Below are 20,540 nucleotides of genomic sequence, written 5' to 3' on the forward strand. Positions count from 1 at the left end.
TAGTCTCCCTCCACTTTATGATACATTGAGGAATAGTTGGGCCTTAAAGGTGTTACATTTGTTATTCTTATCCCAACATAAACTACTGCGGGTACTGTGTTGGGCATTGAGGGAGTCAGAATTACTAATCCCACTCCAATTTAAGATACAGTGGGTAAAAGTGTTGGGCATTAAAAAGGTTAGATTTACTATTCCCACTCAAACCTACACTATATTGTAGAAAGTATTGGACGTTAAAAGGGTCAGATTTACAATTTCCACTCCAATATAAGCTACATTGACGAAGACAGACATTAAAGTATTAAATTTACTATTCCCACTCCAACCTAAGCTACGTTGGAGAAGGAGTTGGACATTAAAGAATTTAAATTTACCATTACTACCCCAGTCTAAATGAATTTGAAGTTTTGGACGTTAAAGGGGTTATATTTACTATACCTACTCCAATCTAATTTATATTGGGGAAGGTGTTCAACATTAAAGGGTTTAGATCAGCTATTCCCATAACAATTCATGATACATTGGAGAAGTGTTGGCATTAAAGGGGTTTCATTTACTATTCCCATTCAATCTACATAACATTGGGAAGTTGATATAGGTTAAAAGTGTTGTGGTTACTATTCCTACCCGAATCTAAACTAATTTGGGGAAAGTTGCAACACACAGGACCAAGGGGTTTCGGGCTACATACAATTGCACCTATCATTTAGTAGTACCTTTGTCTTAAACTTTAGGTGCAGCGGACCAGAGATTCAGAACCCCTAAATCTCCCAAGACTAGCAAGTCTTATTCTCAAAGCAAAATATCCATTAGTCCAGCACTCTTCAAAATAGTTACAGTCTGTTTTTATTGGAGAAAGAATTTGATGGAATAAATAGAGAATTTACTACAAACAACCACTCCACTGAAGATTCATCATTTGCTGTGAACTAGATGTACCTGTAACTGAAGTGTTTTTTGTTAAATAGACTGTAACTAATTTGGGGAAGTGTTAGACATTAAATGGGACACATTTACTATTCCCATTCCAATCTATGCTACATTGCATAAAATGTTGGACATGAATGGAATTATATTTACTATTGCCTCACCAATGTAAGCAAAATCAGGGAAAGTGTAGAACACTAAAAGGATTTGATTTACTATTCCCACTCTAATCTAAGCTAAACTGGGGAAGGTGTTATACATTAAAAATATTACATTTACTATGCCTCCTCCAATCTAAACTATATTGGGGAAAGTGTTGGACAGTAAAGAGGTTTGATTTACTATTCCCACTCCAAGCTAAGGTACGCTGAGGAATATGTTGGACATTAAAGGGTTTAGATTTACTATCCCACTGCAATGTAAGCTACATTGGGCATTAGATATGTTGCTGTGTTTAATATTCCCTCTCCAATCTAAAACACACTGGGAAAGGTTTTGGGCATTAAAATGAGTAAATAATCTGTAAGCAGTCCAATACATGCTAAATGTAGTGAAAAACAACACTGTAATATTTCACTACCATAGAAACTAAATGTATTTTATTAATTAAAGGTTCAAATATTATAATGTATATTTAAAATGAAAATAAAATCAATATCACATACATATAAACTGTAATATTTACTAGTCTTAAAATCGCACAAATATTTTTAATATAAAAATAAATTTAAAATCAGTAAATATATTACAAATAATCATATTCCAAATGTAAAATGGTTCAATAAATGTACACAAATATATGCAATACCCAAGAATAAAAAAAGTATCAAAAACATTAAGTTGTTAACTATAACAGATTTCGTTTTATAATTATGTTAATTATATTTTTGTTAAAAACTGTATATTTACTGTATGTCTATAATTTTTTATTTGAAACACATTTTTTAAATTAAACTTAAATGTAGTTGTAAGTATAATATATGAAAAATATATATATATATATATATATATATATATTTTTTTTAACCTAACACTTTCTCAGTTATATGATTGAGTAATTTTGTTAAACCACTAAAGAGCTGCTCCCAGCGGTAAAAAGCAAGAGTGAGCTGAGTGTAAATGTTTCTTAGTTTTAAAATATTGGCATCTTACAAAAAGTGTAAGACTGGTCTCACACACCACCTGGTGTCATGCTTCATCATTGACCAGTCCTCGCCCTCCAAAAACTCGGTTTGATGGAGGGCGGGCATACACCTGACGACAGGGATGCACTTCTAAACTAAGTGGGGGCCCAAAGAAAAAGTGAGTTAAAAATCCATTATAGGCGTCATATTATTTTTAATGTTACTGGCGCCTATATGGTATGCTAAAAACGTGGTCGGTGTATTGGGGTATTAATTGTCCCCACACCAATATTAAGAGGTCGACATGTTTCTGCCAAGTGGCCCGTGTGGGTCCGCGGCATTCATCAGGACCTATGTGTGACTAAGGGGCGGGCTCCACCCGGTCCAAACTGTAGTTGGAGGGTGTCCACTATGTGGGCAGGTGGTGAATGTGCTCCACTGCAAGGTGGCCTTGGTAGTAGCAGCCTGAAATGAGATAATAATATACAAAAGAAACAATTACACAAAGCTACATAAGGATAGTGATAATGCACGAAGTGCAGCAGTGGATGTGTCTGCACACTCTCATTATTCCATGGTAATAATGCTTACCCTAAATTTTGGAACTCATTGCTCCATAGGAGGGTGGAAGGTCAAGGACCCTTTTGATCCGAGGCTTTGTTTAAAATGAGGAGAAATAAGAGACATGAGTGCCCAGAATTAATCCTTTTATAAAAAAGTAGAGGAGAAGTCCCAAGTACTTTCAAAGTAGGAGTCCCAATCCCTAGACTCACTCTCATGTTCTCACACAAGCATACTCTTACTGTATAATGGGGTATTCTCCGCTGCTCCACCTATACGTCCTCCTCCTCTCCTCGATGGATGTGGAATGATGTGGGAGGGGACGGGAGTATATATAGTGTGTGCCCGACCTAATCAGTAACGGCTGTAGTTAATTGTCGTAAGATATCCCAATACGAGTAATGAAACTCGATGCCTGACCAACCTTATGCGTACGAAGGAGAATCACGGCAATTGCCTGACTCGCCATAAATGGCCCTTCCGGAGTTTGGTTTCCGATTGAAAACACCTGTGGTACTCCTGGACGTGAGTCGCGAGTGTGGTGGGTTCTGGCAGGCGCAAAGGAGCAATGTCAAAGAGCCGGGGCATGCGCGATTGATTTAAGAAGCGGCTCATGTAGTGCGCATGCGCGCTGGGATGTTAATCGGAGTTCGCTTCTAGGGAAATAAAACCTGGTCGTACACCAGGATCATGACCTCAATTGCGCGTGCGTGAAAGAGGCAATGAGGCTAAGCTTCGTGAGGACACTCTATAGCACCTAAGGTGCATGTATAAAGAGCGGTCATTAAAAAAGGAAAAAATAGACCGGTTAGGTACTGTTTTAGTATATATAACAAAAGAAGCAGATCTACATGTAGTGCGCATGCGCCCATGTAGACATGAGACAAAACTGTAAAGTCTACTTAAGTTGGATATGACAGGCACAGGTATTAAGGCAGTACTGAGGTATCAGGTCTACTTATAACATTATAGAAATGTGGAAGTGTATCGCCATGTCTAGTGTTCTTGATAGAATCAGTTATATGTGGATCGTGATGCAACCCAAAGACAGTCAGTTCATGTGGCCAGTTGTAGCCACGGTATATCACCATTAAGACCATTGATCCATGTTCGCAGGCGGTATACCCATCGCTATTCTCTGATATGTAGTGGTTTGGTGAGATCGCTCTTCTGTTTCCTCATTACTTCTAGCACTACCCATTTGAGATCGTTGTCTGTGTGATTCTGGTAAAAAAAATGCTTTGTGAGTTTGGTGTTTGTTTTTCTACACCTTATGGTGCTCCGATGTTCATTGATCCTGGTTTTTATTTTGCGTGTGGTCATGCCCACGTATTGTAAGTTGCATGGGCATGTCAGGAGGTACACCCCATTCTCTGTGTTGCAATTGGAAAAGGTATTCAATTTCCATGGACGTGTGTTGCCAATGTTCACCTCTTTCATGGTTATGGTAAAAGGGCATGCAACACAGTTGCCACAGGCATAGTGTCCAGTTGGTCTTGGTGTATTCCATAGGGTGATTTGGTCACCCGATCTTGTTATTGGGTCTTTTGCGTGTACCAGTTCATCTCGTAGATTTCTGCTGCGTTTGAATGCAAACAGAGGCGGGTCCCAACGTTTTCCAGCGCTTTGTAGAATATGCCAATTCTTTTTCACAATCTTTTGAATAGTGTTGGATGCCGGGGTGTATGTGGTGACACAAACAAGTCTATTGGATTTTTCTTTTTCAGTAGTTTCCAGTAAGGCATCTCGATTGATATTCTTGGCTCTTTACTTCGCTTGTTTGATCATTTTTCTTGGGTAATGACGTTCTAGAAGTTTGGTTTCCAACGCATCTGCTTGTTCCAGGAAAGTTTCTTTTTCGGTACAGTTTCTACGGACCCGTAGAAATTGTCCCACCGGGAGGTTGTTCCGTAGGGCTTTAGGATGGAAGCTTTCGTAAAGCAATAAGCTGTTCCTGTCTGTTGATTTGTTATGTACTTGTGTACTAATCCCCCCTGTGTTCATGTAAATGTCCAAATCCAAAAAGACGGCATGCTCCTTTTCAATAGAATGAGTGAATCTAAGATGTTGATCCTTTGAGTTGACCCATTCAACGAATGCTTTAGCTGTATCCTCAGTTCCATGCCATACGATGAATACATCATCTATAAACCTTTTCCAGGTTTTCATTTGTGATGTTAACGGGTTACTGTCATTGAAGATATGGTCTTCCTCAAATTGGTGCACATATAGGCAGGCAAGGCCTGGGGCAAATGTACTGCCCATTGAGGTACCAGTAATCTGATGGTATAGGGTTTCTTCAAATTCAAAGAAGTTTTCTGTTAAAGCTACCTCTGCGCATTCCATTACAAAATGTTGGGGAGTCAGATAATTACATTCGGTGTTAAGGAGGATATTTTCCACCACCTTCAGGGTGCGTCTTTGCGGAATGCTGGTATAAAGTGCCTCTATGTCCATAGTGATAAAAAAATGATCATCTGAGGCATCAATCTCTAGGTCTCTTAGTAGGCACAAGACATCCTTGGTGTCACGGAGATATGATCGTGACTTTTGCACGATCGGTTTAAGAAACCAGTCGCAGAATTGCGACAATGGTTCCAGAATAGATCCAATTCCGGAAACTATTGGTCGTCCAGGTGGGGGAATTTTCCCTTTGTGAATTTTCGGTAGAGTATAGAATCTGGGGATCCTTGGTGATTCATTAACCAAAAACTCAGCTTCGTGTTTTGTAATCCATTATTCAGAGCTTCGTTGACCATGCTCTGTATTTTATTGGTTAGACGTGTTGTTGGATCATTTTGGCATCTCTCATAGTTGATGGCATCTGAAAGTAGACGGTTACATTCCTCCCGATACATGGTTTTGTTCATTAGAACTGTTGCACAGCCCTTGTCTGCAGGCTTTATTGTGAGTTCAGAGTTGTTTTTCAATTTATCCAGGGCTTTTCTTTCAGGGTTTGTCAAATTTTGGAATCCCTTTTCTCCCTTGAAGTTGACCCCTTCAATCTCTGTAAGCACTGCTTGTTCAAATGCTTGTATATGGCACGGATTGTCTGGGTGGGTGGTGTAAACGTAGATTTCTTCCTGAGTCCTGTGTTGATATGTTCTCTCAGAGTACCATTGTCTTCACCGAAATGGTTCCGAAGTTTTATCTTCCTGAAAAATTGTGCCAGTTCAGTGTGTAATAGGAATGGGTCATTGGCAGGTGTTTTTGTTAACACACAAAAATATCACAAATTAATCTAGATTTTTAAAATAATCAATAAACTCCTGAAAATTGTAATTAAAAAATTATTTAAAAAGTATGTAACACTTTCATTACAAAAAGTTTGAAAACAATTGTATCACATACATTGATTTTTTAATACCAATCTGGTAATAAAAAGAACACTAAAGGCCTGACTCGAAGATTGCCTTACTTGCAGTGGTGGTTCCACTACTGCCTCCTCAGTGGTCCGACTGCCTGATTATGACCACGGCAGTCGGACCACCAGAAGACCGCCACCACCGCCAGGATCCTGGATCCTGCAACAGTGGGGAAATCAGCAGGGATTGGAGGCTGTGCAGATGCCGTCAATGCCATCCCAATCACGACCTACCTTTCTGTTGACCTTTTCATGGCTGGGATCCCACCATGAAAAGGTTGGCAGAAAGGCAGGGAAGGGGCCCAAACAGGGCCTTACGTGATTTTGCCCATTGGGCAAAGTGTATGGAGGCACATGTTGTGCACCCCTCTTATTGCACTGTGTGCCATGCACGACATGGGTCATGGTACACAGTGCCCCGACGTGCAAGTGACGCTGCCACAGTGGCGGCATATACTTCAGGCTCTCTATAAGCCAAAGCATGCCGGCACCGTGTCACCCCCGACACAACACCTCCAGCCCGGTGGTGTATTCGTAATACGGAGGTCGGGATGCCGCCGACTTGGTGGCGTTCTCCCGACCACCGCAACAGTGGTCAGGTGGTTGTGTCGCCAAAGTCATAAACAGGCCCTAAAAATAATATTCTTACCTGCAATATATTTTATACTTCAAGATATTCTTACAACGATAGTCTACCAAGATGATATTTCTTTCCCAATATTTTCGATAAACATCCGTGTCCAATCGCACCAAGTAAATCACCCGTAAAAAACTACAGTAAACGCTAGATCCCCAGGATTCATTGGGGGACCACCACTGTTAAAGATTTTAGCTTTCCATATCTTTCACTTTCCCATGAGTCTTCATAGAGCACAGGAAGGTGATTAAATTATAGGTAATCATGCAGTGCCGCCAGAAGCTGGATTCCCCGCTCTATGATCCTTACAACCCATGGGAAGCAGAAGATTTCTACAGTGGCTGACAGCAGTTTTGACAGAACCAATAACTTAAACTCTCCACTCTTTAATAGAGAGAGAGCAGCATACTTAATGTCAGAATGGAAAGGAAGACCAGGGATATGTAGGGACGGGAGAGAAGATACTACGTCTAATACATGTGTATTGTAAAGGTATAAGGGATCCCTTGCTGCAATGGGGAGAGCATGGAAGGATCAAGATAGCAAGTAATTTGTCAAAAAGGATTTAAAGGGAAAAATGAAGGGGGGATATTGGAGGCAACCATGTTTTCTGTAATTATGTGACAGCTGGAAATAAGAATAGTTCCCTTTGATTCGTCTCCCTCTGCACAACTAGCTATAAAGTTGGTTTCGAAAGTTCATGTAGGGACTATCCATGATATTAACAGTGAGTTTATGTAGGAACTATCTATCCTATTAAGAAAGAGTTAATACAGGGACTATCTAGGATATTAATTGAGAGTTCTTGTAGGGACTATCCATGATATTCAGTAGCAACAAAGTTGGATTTCCGATCGGAAAAACAAATCTCATTAAATCGGGTTAGACAACCACTTTTCATCACACCAGTTTCCATATATTTTGCACTATCAATTTTATTTTCCAGTCTGACTAAACTAACCTCACAACTAAAATCCACTTACCTACCCGTTCCCTGAACTCCCCCACACCCATTTTTCTTTGATGATTTTTCTTTTAATCAAGGGGTTCCCCCTAAGCTCCAATGTGTGTTCCAACATGAAATCCTCATTCCCTTTTGCTAGTCTCCTTCCTATTTGTTTTCTACTGTTATTTGTTTGCTGACAGAATGTCAACCTTCCCTTTTCCTGTGCTTTTTGCAAACCCGCACTATTAGGCCCCTACTTCTTTCCGTTCCACTCTCTATGTGTTTTGTTTATTTACCTTTTCTTTCTTTTCTTGTACATTACCTGTCTTTAGGTGTTCTGTCCTTTCAGGAGCATAAATGAAAACAGAATACCATGACCCATGTATACCTTATGCTTTATCTGACTTGACCTTTTTAAAATACATTTTATTGTTCCAAGAATTCTTAGAATTGCATAGTTTTGAATTTCTTGAGAATGGAAATCCAGTGTAAGGGGTTATCAGACTGGTGCTCTCCATTTTAGATTTTAGTTGAATAACTTTTTCCACCCGACCGTTGGTATCTACATGACACTACATATACATTTAGCTTTTGGGCTCTAGGAAGCCCCTCCAGGGAAACAACGCTGTTGTTGATAGCTACCCAGCTACAGTTCAGCGTCTTAAACGCAACATGTTCGAGAAAGGGAGAGAAACGACCGAAGCATAGATAATACAGAATAAAAGATACATTTTTTATTTTTTTTAAAAAGATTTTTACTGTGCAAAGCAACATGATACAAGCATGGGCCTACAACCACAGGAGCCGGCCGCTAGATTATCTTAGGCGTGGTCGAACATCAGAAAGTAGCAGCCGGTAGCCCAGAGGCCTGGTACATACAGTTTGAGAGGCTCCGCAAAACAGGATGAACTAAGGACATCATAATTTTGCTTTTAGAAAAACACAAAAGAAACAAACAAACAAACAAAGCTCAAGGCGGGAACCACGGTAGACGAAGCCTGCTCCAACGGGGGGGGGCCCACAGTAAGGACAAATGACCAGGAAATAGACAGAAACCGCCGGGGGGGCGGGTCAGTGGGGAAGCTGGTGAATCAGAAGAGAAATAGAGTCATCCAGGAATGCCGGATCAGGGGGACGGAGAAAGATCAAGAGTGTCATCCAGTGGGGGTGAGCAAATGTTTCCTCGATAAGCTTTCCATTGATTTTATTCCATGCCTTAGGTTTGCCCCTAGCCAAATACACGGTCTTTTCCCGAAACATACACCAGTCCATATTCTCCTTCCACACAGAGACGGAGGGGGCCTGTCGGGAACCCCACCGCTGTGCGATGTCTCTCTTCGCAATAATGTTCCCGAGGGCCGCCCACCAGGTCTGAGCAACGCTGTAATCATTCGGCTCCCACACATTCAACAAGCATCTCCGAGCCTCAGGTAGCAGAGCAACCCCGGTAACACACTCCATTACAGCATGCACACGAGTCCAATACGCAGCTACATCCCTGCACTCCCAGATGATATGAAGGAAAGTGGCACTCGAACCACACCCGCGTTTACACAACCCATCCAGGGAAAGGCCCATGGCAACCAATCGAGGACCAGTAACATAAACCTGATAAAGAATTTTAAGTTGGACAAGACGGAGACGGGCCGGAATGGCGACCTCCTTCGGGGACGACACAGCCGACTGCCAGTCCTCGTCATCCAACTCCAGCCCGTCCCCAGTCCAGGCCACCCTGAGACGCACAAGAAGATCAGCCCGAACATTAATCAGTTTCTTATATATCAACAATATCGTACTATCGGGCAGGTGACCATCAAGAACACGATCTTCAAGCGGGGAGGACTCGGGAACGTCAGTGCCAGTGGCGAAGACCGATGTCAGAGCATGGCGGATCTGCGCGTACCTAAAGAACTCTCTATCACTCAAATCATACTCCATCTGAAGGACCGCAAAGGACTTAACCGCGCCCTTCACCCAGAGGTCGCCCACTCTGCTTATACCTATCAAGTCCCACATCTCAAAACCCTTCGATGTCCAGAGGCTTCCCAATTTTTCTGACACATACAAAGGGGTGGCTCGCGTCAATCGATCGGACCATCCCATGGCCGCATTCGCATCCTTCCACACACGCACCGCAATCCTAGTTGGACCAGTCAAATCCCTCCCCGCTGCCCGAGAGTAGAGCGCCCTATTGTAGTCACCACCCGGCAGTTGATACCTGTCCATCTCGAAAGCAGGGTTCGGACTGGGAGCATACAATGCGTGATTGATAGCGGACAGCTGGGAGGCCCAATAATACCGCCTGATATCCGGGAGCGCTATGCCCCCGTCGTACCAGGGAAGAGTCAATTTTACGAGGGCAATTTGCGCTCGGCCGTCCCAAACGAGCCGTCTCTGCAAGCCCTCCACCTCCCGAAAATAGCTCGCAGGAATGACGTCAAACCAATTCTGGAGAGCATACAGAAATCGAGGCAGAGACATCATTTTAAAAAGTGCGGCGCGGCCGAGTGGCGACAACGGTAATTTACGCCACCGCGCCACGTCTAGTCTCAACCGACGGAGAGGAGGAAGGAGATTATGTTCATAGCGGGCAGCCCGATCCAGAGATATAAAAATTCCTAAATACCTGAAACCAGAACGAGAAATCTGAATGGGGAATCTACTTGGCAACGAGGGAAGGCCACCCGAGATGGCATAGACACAGGATTTCGACCAATTTATGATCAATCCGGAGTTCTTACCAAACGAAGAAAGGACGTCAAACAAGACGTTGAGAGACTTACAAGGAGAAGTGAGATACAAAAGAATATCGTCTGCGTATAACGAAACTCGGTCCTCGAACTCGGGGGCCCACCGGATGCCCTTAATCGACGGCTCCCATCGGAGCCAGGCCGCAAGCGGTTCCAATGCCAGAGCAAAAAGAAGGGGGGATAGCGGGCACCCCTGTCTGGTGCCCCTCCCAAGAACAAAGGGCGCGGACACCCGACCGTTTACCACAACCTGCGGCAACGGTACCTTGTATAAAAGTTGCACCCATCCAACAAAGTCCGAACCAAAACCGAATTTCGCAAGGGCGGCCCAAAGATAAGGCCATTCGATCGTATCAAAGGCCATCGTGGCGTCCAGGGAGGCCAAGATGGCCGGCCCCGAGAGAGACCCAGCTCTCGCGAGAACGCCGTGCAGCCGCCGCAGGTTGAGGGCAGTGTTGCGATGCGGTATAAAACCGGATTGATCCGGATGGGTCAGGTCACAAATAACAGAGAGCAGACGGTTAGCAAGGACCTTAGCAAGAACCTTGGGCTCCGCGTTCAGCAGGGAGATGGGCCGGTATGAAGAGCAAAGGTCCCGAGGCTTACCCTCCTTAGGAATGACCACGATCGTTGCCAGTCGCTGGTCACAAGGGAGAGTGCCCAGGTCACGAGACTCCAAAAACATATCACGGAGATACGGAGCAATTATATCAGGCCGTAGTTTGTACAGTTCGATAGGCAAGCCGTTCGGGCCCATAGCCTTGCCCGAACGGAGAGAACGGATCGCTGTCGCAATCTCATCCACGGACAGCGGGGCATCCATGCGCCTCCGATCTTCCTCAGAAAGGCAAGGCAACGCGATGTCGCGCAGCAACAAATGAGAGTCTTCCTCATCCCTGTCAGACACCGGAGAGTACACACCACGAAAATAAGCCGCAAAACACTCCACTATCTCATTCGGGTCAGTCATATTCACACCATCTAAAGTCTGAATCACAGGAACCACATGACTCGCTCTCTCCCTCTTATCAAGCCATGCAATCAGTTTACCCGCCTTATCCCCAACATGATACAGTTTACCCTGTTGCTCCCTAGACATCGACTTGGCAGCATCAGTAACAAGAGATTTATAATCCAACTGCTTCAGAGCAAGGGCTTGGTGTTTATCCTGGGTGACACTGGATTCTAGGTCAGCTTCCAACCCCAATATCTCATCCTCCAGACATACCACCTCCTGATTCCTGACCTTCTTGGCTTCCGCAATGAGGGATAGGGCCTGTCCACGGATAACAGTCTTAAAGGCCTCCCATAGGGAAATAGAGGAAGAAACAGACCCTTCGTTTTCCAGGAAATAGAGGTCTAGGGACTTTACCAAACTGTTACGAGTTTTGGGATTACGCAAATGCCAGGGGTTAATAGGGGCAACTCATCCCGCAACACTCATCCCAGTGTCCATACAGAACCACAATGGAGAGTGATCGAAGATGCCCCGAGCCAAGTGCTTAATTGGATTGGGCAGCGGGCATAAGAATGTAATCAAGTCTGGAAAGACTCCCGTGGGCCCCAGAGTGAAAGGTGTACTGACTCTGTGTCGGATGCATCAGTCTCCAGCAATCCACCAGACCAAAAGTATCCAGGAACCCATGTAGCCATGACTGGGAAGTAGGAATATCCGTGGGGGAGTGACGATCCAAAGTGCCAGACAGTACCGCATTAAAGTCCCCACCCACAAGGAGGGTACCTTCAGGGAGTTCCAGTAACAAACGACCAATATCAGAGAAGGTAGAAGTCTTGAGACCCGGGGGAACGTACACAGTGAGGAAAGTTAGGGTCCTACCCTCCCACCTACCAGTGGTGGCGGCGTAGCGCCCTCTATCGTCAAGGATCACATCATCAATCTCGAAAGGGAGAGAAGACCGCACCAAAAAGCCCACCCCTCTAGAGCCAGTGGTAAACCCCGAATGAGCAACAAGCCGATATCCCCACCTATTCATGGCATGACACACATTTCCCACCAGATGCGTCTCTTGTAAAAGTACAACGTCAGGCGACAAGCGACGCAGATATTGCAGCACTACACCCCGTTTTATACGGTCTCCCAATCCATTGACATTCCAAGACATCAACCTCAACCCACTACCTCCCACCCCAACAGATAATGCATGAGTCACTCCACAGAGGGCAGAGCATTCGAAAAGTGAAAAAAACCAATACGCCGCCTTGAGAAGAAAAAACAAACTTACGAACATTCCCCCCAGCCCCACACCAACACCCGTTACAACACCCCCCTCCCTGCACCCCCGCAATAGACTAAATAGCCACCCCAACATGCAATGTGCCTGTCGCCCTAACAGTCCCATTCTACAAAAAGACCCCGGAGGAGGAGAGAGACCCTTCTCCCCCGCCACCCTAAGAAGAACAGCAAGTAGAAACATACATATAAAAAACCCCAGAATCCAGCTGACCAATGTCAAATATCGGGAAAGAGGGACCGAGTCATCATGTTTAGCGAGGCTCACCACCCTCGGCACCACAGGGTGCTCAGTGCGATCACTCCGGGCGGGCAGTGAATCCAGCCAGTCACTCACAGGTTCCGGGCGATCAAAGAAAAGCGTCCGTTCCTCGTACTCCACACGAAGTCTAGTAGGGAAAAGCATTGCATATTTCAGGCCCCGATCTCGAAGACGTCGCTTTACCCCCTGAAAACTCCTCCTTTGCCTCTGGACGAGCTGAGTAAAGTCCGGGTAAAAGTTGACAGTTGAATTCTCGTATTTCACCGGGCCGCCCACCCTCGAAGCCTGCAGGATAGCATCACGGTCTCTGTAATGAAAAAGTTTTGCGATGATAGGCCTCGGAGGGGCGCCCAGTTTGGGCTTACCACCCGGAACTCGGTGGGCACGTTCCACGGCAAAGAACTTGCTCAGACCAGAAGGGGCAAGATGGTTCAGGACAAGATCCTCGACCAGGAGATCAGTCGGGAGATCTCCGGAATCCTCTGGAACACCTATGACGCGAATGTTATTGCGCCTTGCCCTGCTTTCAAAATCCTCCAACCGTTGAGACAGGAGATCACCAGCCGATTTCAGCGTGCCAGTCTCGGTCTGAAGCTCAGATACGTCAGCCGTAAGGCTAGTAGTCTTAAGGTCCACGATTTCACCTTCTCGTTGGTTTTAGCCAGGTCAGCTCTGATCAGGGTGATATCGATCGCCACTGTGTCGATTTTACTGGCAAGAGCCTCATACTGTTGGCCTATGGTCTCCTTAATACTGGCAATGGTGCCCATGATATCGTGGAGAGACAGCTCCGTAGAGGCAATGGAATCGTCCTTAGGGACCCCCGGGGGCTGGCTGGTGCCACCAGGAGAACCTTTGAATAAGGTGTACCGGTCCATAACGTTGGTTTGGACCGGGCCTCCTCGGAGGGGCGTCTTAGTCTTCCGTTTCTCGATGTCGATCCTGGCAGTCATGCTGGAAGATGCGCCCCGGAGGGACCCGTGGGACCTGGTGAAGGCGACTACAGTCCACAAATTCAGGTTCGCTCGACCAAAGCAGAATCGCAGCCAGACCCGATCGCCTAAGGAGCCAGAAGCACACGCCAACCGAGCCGGCCGAATCCCGATGGGAGCTGTTCCGCAGTTTGACAATGCCAGAAATCGAAAGCGAAACTGAAAGTTAAGGCAGGGCGACTGGGGGACAACCCCTCCGCCGATGTTGTTCAACTCTGTCCCGGCGTTACAATCCACCAAGACCCCGGTTCACCTTCGGGCGGGCCTCAAAAGTTCAAAACGACTCAGTTACGGTTCCCAAAGTCCAAATCAAAATTTGAAAAGAGTTATGGCATCAGCCAAGGTTCCTCAGCAACGAGCTGTCCAGAAATTCAGGATTTGGTCAGCATGAGGTGCAAAGAGTGGCGAAGGTCCGGGGAGCTCTGTGCTCACGCGGCCATCACGGACGCTCGCGTAGCTCCTCCCCAAGTCTCCTTCTTAATAAAAGATACATTTCTTATTGTCAAAATTATTTTTCTACATTTTAGAGTGTTATGGCATATTATGTTACAAATCAGAAGTGTGTATCCTAGCTATCTGATGGAGGCTGCAATATCTTGCTTTAAGTTAGCATTATAATATATTGACATTTGTTTCCAAGTATCTGGATTATAACTACAGAGAGGGAAATGCTAAAGAAACATTTCCCATGCAACAATTCAGTAACCAATTCCATAGCGGTGTTTGGTCATACCTGGCACAAAGTCAGACAGCAATAGCTCTTACCTGGTCCCATTTATTAGAGCAGAATTCTTTCAACTTGTCGTAAACCTCTTGCAATGTGCGTGCGCTGGTCAAATTGAGAAAATGAAAAGTGTCATAGAAAACCGAAAAGGCCTGGAAGCAATAAACAAAAAATGTATGAATCAGCTATTACTTTAGTGAGACATATTTCCATGACCTGAAAATAGAGCTGCATAGGATCAACTGTGTGACGGTCTGGACTCTTCAACATAAGCTCATAATATGGTTCACAAAGAAAGTATATGGCATGTATACAGATGGCCTGACACCAGAACAATCAGACCACTTCTATCTGCCCCTTCTAGTGGTGGTCAAAGATTGAGGAGTGAACACTTTACTTTCAAGATGGCACTGATGTGGAATTTGAAAGCTGTGCATCATAAAGAGCTTGAGTCCACGAAGTGTGTATTATCTTTGATTCTATTTAAGGAAAACAAATATAAACTAACAAATTACGTTTTTTACTTTGGGCATTTTTTCCTGGTGAAGGACCTTTAGGCTTTTAAATGCATAGAGGAGTTATCATAGTTGCTGTAAAGAATTGTATTAATTGTAGAGCATAAATGTGCTAGCAAATGCTGCAGTCATGCTGATGGACTGTTACCACTGACATGACCAGATTAAGTCTAGAACTCACCATTTGTTTACAGTTCAACAATCAGAATGCAATAAAAATATTTATAAGCTTACTTTCCATTGTTTTGGATTAGTATCTTGTGCACCTGACATGGCTTAACTAAGGAAAAGTGTACCATCGTTAGAGAAACACAGCAGTACAATGGTGCCATTCAGTATAACGTGGATCTAGTCCAAGTGGGCATGGACCGCCTGCCATACAAACAGGACATTAGATGTGGATGGTACAGAGAGTGTAGGAGAACCTTCGCATAACTCAGGACCTTATGCATTTCAGTGATACATTTGTTTAGGAGGAGGCAGGTTGGTGAAAGGGGCCATGGCGAAGAACAGCAATGTAAGTGGGAGGCAGGAGAAAGGGAGGCATCAATCACAGGAGATATTGGTAGATTTTAATTCTAACCTCTGAGTCAGACCTCTGTAAATGTGAACATTGTTATCAGTGCAACTGCATTCAGAAGCCTTTACAAGGTGAGCTACTTACCATAGAACCATCACTAGCCTATATCTCTAATACTAAAGCCAAGGATTATTCCACTAAATTATAATTTTAAGCCAACCTATTTCCATCATCTCCCCTAAAAATATTTTTTTCAAAGTTGAGAAAAGATAAGGAATTTATCCAGTCTTATATAGAAGAAAAGCTGCTTTAATAGGAAAAGTCTGTCACCAAACTTTAAACACCAGATCCATAAGATACATACCCCAGCCACACAAATTCAATTGTAAAACCTAATAGAATCACACCCTAAACCTAACAAATGGTTTACAATTGATGGCTGTGGCAAAGCGAAAACAGCACCTACCACTGTCCTCTAATTATTTTAACAAATAAAGTAAAACATTTGACAATTGAAAATGTGCGCAAGTATGAGGGGTCAGCCACCATAAACCCTCAGTAAAGAAGAAATCTCCACTCTCAATGCAATAAAAATGCTACTCCACACTTAAAATGCACACAAATGTACTTCATATATTTAGGACCAAATGGTGAGGATCAATATACTTCACACATAGTTTCTAGAGGAAAAAAGTGCAGGAACTTAGATCAATGTGTGATCAAATCTTTATTATTTCTTCTCATAAAAGGCTTTCTGGTCTGGATATTCATTTTAACTACACCCTTTAACCTCCCTGCAGGCCCCCATAAATGAAACAATCACTTCCCCACAACAGATTCCTTAAACCTTAAATCTTCTGGCCATCATCTCAGCTCCCTCATGAACCTTTCCTGTCCATCTTACCTTCACCATCTTCACTTCTCCAAATTAGAGGTCCTAACTGTTCTATGCCTTCTCCCTTCACACCCCCTACCCTACCGGGCTAGATTTGCCCACCCAGAAAAGCTCTAACCCTAGGTTATCATCTAACTGGTGTTTACCTCCTGCCGGTAGACCTGCCTACAGAGGCAAACTCAAAAACATCACACTGAACAAAAGCCTGATCTCCATAACCCACATAAAACAGCATACCCCATTAACACATTCACCATGTCCGTAGCCACCACTTCTACGAGCTGGGCAGGTGGGTCACACAAAAAACCCTAGCAGCCCTCCTGGAGCCTTTACACATGGCAAAGAAGCTGTCACATCCCCCAGCCCTCACCTTTGACTTAACCAAAACTTCTTCCATCATCTCCAGCTGTCCTATCACCTTCCTGACCACCAGTGGACTGTTCGACTATCCCAAAAATGCTTGAGTAAGACGCCAATCTGACTCCTTTTCCCCGGTGTGCCCTATTCGCAGAAACGATCAAAAGAAAGTCTCACTTTTTCTATTGGTGCATATCAAAACCCAGGCATGCTTGCTACCAAATTAGTATATTGGCGGGCTTGGCATGTGACTGGTTTCTTTCTAAGCCTTACCACTTTCAGAGGCACTGGTTGATCTGAAGAGCCTTAGTTTCGGGAAGCAGTCTATCTATCATCCTTTCCATACTAATTGCCTACCCGTGCCCTTGTTTTCTGTGTTTACCTAAATTACTTTGGCTTTTATTATGAGTTTTTCGAAAATACTGATTGAACTGCAAACTGATTTACAATTATGACTTTTGCAGAAAAAACTGGCCTTCCAAGATTTCCCTTGGTCAAATTTCACAAAGAAAAAATTGGCAAAATTTATTTGGTGAGCAATTGGTGAGTGTGAGGAAAATCCATTGTAATTGATACTCAAACACCAATTTTTATGCTTTTTCCTCATTGTGATGACAAAAAAAAACCAATCAGCAGGGAATGCTCTAATCCATGATATACTGTGCCTCGCGGTATCAGTATTTACTGGATTCCCCACCAAATATGAGCAAGCTTATAATGGGAGTTTTTGCCTGTGAGCAGTGGCACATCATGTTATTTTTATGCACATAACAGAGAATTGAGTTAGGTCCTGGTGATCTTAGCAGAATTCCAACCAAGTGCTAGCCCCATCTCCCTTCCATCACAATGTCCACAGTCCTCTCTTTCTGTTCTTTCCCATACTTGTCCTGCAGACCACACACCCATTCATCTTGTGGCAAACCAGCTTGTGCCCCAGATGACGTTTCTGCCCCCCTCCTTCGCCACCAGTCATCAAACTTTTGAAGTCCCTCATGTTTCACCAACACACGGGTCTCTCTCACCTTAAGACTAATAATTGCTGTTGTTCTCTATAAAAAGCCCACAACTAATAGTGCTTTTCCTCCAAACTATCAGCTATCATTACCTACCTCTGAAAGATTCTCCACACTCTCATCTTTCCTTCAAACCCCCGAAAGTCCCTCCAATCTTTCTTTTGTTTCCAACAATGTGGATACTCACTGTTGCTTATGGCCATCAGTGTCTATGGGCTAGAAGTACACAATGTGTTTACATCAACAAACAGTGATTGTGACTGTTTGAGACCGCAAAAAAGGTTTTTTAATACGTACAAATCCTCCCAAAATGTGCTTGCAAACCCATGAGGAATTGCTATTTGTAAGGAGCGTGTTGAAACCAACTCTTCCAAGTAACAATTTCCCAGGAGATATATCAATGTTTTGGGACTGAAATCCGGTCACAAAACATTGAAAACTTACTGATTCCTGAGTTGCTTTGGTAAGCCATTGGCAAAAAGGAAACAAGCCCCATGAAGCCCTTTACCTTTGTGAATTAAAACAAAAAAGTTTGCTGAGGAGTAGTAAATGATGCAGGGGACCACTGCCTCTCTTCACCAAACTTTAAAAAAAATTTAGCCCATTGAAGTAAAAAAAAAAAAAGTTGACTTTACCTAAATACAATCATAAAAATCGTGTATGAGACAGTCATGTTCATTTTACACACATTGGCTGGATGTTACGCTACAAAACATGCATAAGTGAAATGTGGGGTTTAGTATGTGTGCATTCACATTGACCAAAGTGTTGTTTGCGGCACTTGTGTATGGTAAATTGAGAGGTGTACCCTCTGTGTGGCTCAAATGTCCACCCATGTAACCTGGTGTGTCACGCATTTCTCAGGGCAGTCTTTGGTTTTCCGTGACATCCTTGATGGGATGTGCTGTGGCCATCTCATGATGGCTGTCTTTGACATGTGTCCATTTTCATCTTAAATAGGAGGAGGCCGAATCTCATACATCACTTGACACTGCTGGAGGACATGGAGGATGTTGGGATCATTCGCAAATACCGCCTTGCCAGACCGACACTAAAGACCCTTTGTGATCTGTTGGAGCCCCACCTGCAGCCTCGTCACCACTACCCAACCGCTTTCACACCAACATACAAAGTGATGGCAGCCCTCCATTTTTTTGCAACTGGTTCCTTCCAGGAGACCGTGGCTAGCGCTGCAGGGATGTCTCAGCCCATGTTCAGCCTGGTGCTATGGGATGTTCTTGCAGCCATGATGATCTACAAGGATAGATACATACATTTTCCCAGGGGGGCAGAATTGGCCGGTGTGAAGGATGACTTCTATCCCCTTGGGCACATCCCCCATGTAGTTGGGGCCATCGATTGCACCCATGTCGGTCTGGTGCCACCACAGGTGAGTGAGCAGATTTTCCGCAATCGTAAACATTAACACTCGATAAATGTGCAGGTGGTGTGCCTGGCCGACATGACCATATCGCACATGTGCCAGATTCCCCGGCTCGGCCCATGACTCCTACATCCTGAGGAACAGCATTGTGCCCCGGATTATGGCAAATCTGCTTCCCGAGCGTGCTTGGATTGTGGGTGAATATGCCTAGTGATATGGCGTGCTGTGTCCGTGACCTGCTGCCCTCAGCCTGTGCAACATTGCAATGTGTGTTTGTCATTCCTAGGTGCACTGCATATCCCAGCCATCCATGGCTGCTGAGCCCACTCCGTAACCCCAGGACCCCGGCTGACATCAGGTACCCGTTGTGTAATTGAGCGGACTTTTGGCCTGCTCAAGTCAAGATTCCGCTGCCTTGACAGGACTGGAGGCGCACTGTCATACTCGCATGGGAAGGTCTGTAAGATCGTTGTGGCATGTTGTATGCTCCACAACATGGCCATTCACAAGGGGATTCCCCTGCTCCTGCATGATGGTGAGGACCCAAGGCACCCGCCTGCCTAAGGAGCTGAGTCCAGTGATGAGGAGAGTGGAGAGGAGGAAGGAGTTGACATGCGTCAACAGCTCATCATCCGCTACTTCACTTGAAGGTGGGTGAGGATGTACAACTTGTACATTGTCTGGTGTGATTGCTGTTGTCGTGAAGGGCTATGTGCAGATGGTACAGACAGGCACATTTAAATTCACCTGTGTGTGGAAATGTGGCAGTAACATTTCACCTGTGAACGCATACAGGACTCTGTATGTTGACACTTGTTGCACATTGTGTTGTCTACCTGTTGACTAATGTAGATGGTTGGTGTAGTGTAATGTCTGTGATGCCACACTCACTCCAGTGACTGTTGTTCTGTGTCTCCCTAGGTGCCTTGAAATAATCCAGGCCTACATACTGTACATCTTTGGGATACATTATGGACATTTAGAACACTGTAAATATTGCACTAAAGACAGAGCTGAACCAATTGAAGTGTGTAAGGTATTTTATTTACAAAGTTGACATGTGAGGGATGCGGGCAGATTTACAGGAAGGTGGTGATGGAGCAGTGAGTTGACAGTCATAATAAATGAGATGTAAGAGTAGACACCACATAGATGTGGTGACCCAGTCCAACAGACAGGTGCCATTCACAAGGCAGTGTGGGGAAGGACAGTCCAAACAGTCAATGCAGTGGGTAAGAGGGTTGTCATCAGGGCTGGCTCCGTGACTGGCGTTTGGCTGGTGCTTTGCCTCCAGAGACTCCCAGGCTCTTCTTTGAAC

General features: G+C 44.5%; 1 protein-coding gene across 2 annotated transcripts in view; it reads right to left on the reverse strand.

The window, feature by feature from the left end:
* The window catches only part of LOC144754385 (ectonucleoside triphosphate diphosphohydrolase 8-like), a 325,819-nt gene that overhangs the window by 85,630 nt on the left and 219,649 nt on the right, over positions 1-20,540 (reverse strand). Inside the window, exon 7 of one of the 2 annotated variants that reach the window (XM_078642099.1) lies at positions 14,580-14,690. The exons of the other annotated variant lie outside the window; for it this stretch is intronic. Coding sequence (XP_078498225.1) covers positions 14,580-14,690 — 111 coding nt within the window. The remainder of the gene's footprint in view (positions 1-14,579; positions 14,691-20,540) is intronic. 2 annotated transcript variants of the gene reach the window in all.

Source organism: Lissotriton helveticus, chromosome 5_1 (assembly GCF_964261635.1).
Source record: "Lissotriton helveticus chromosome 5_1, aLisHel1.1, whole genome shotgun sequence".
NCBI lineage: Eukaryota > Metazoa > Chordata > Amphibia > Caudata > Salamandridae > Lissotriton > Lissotriton helveticus.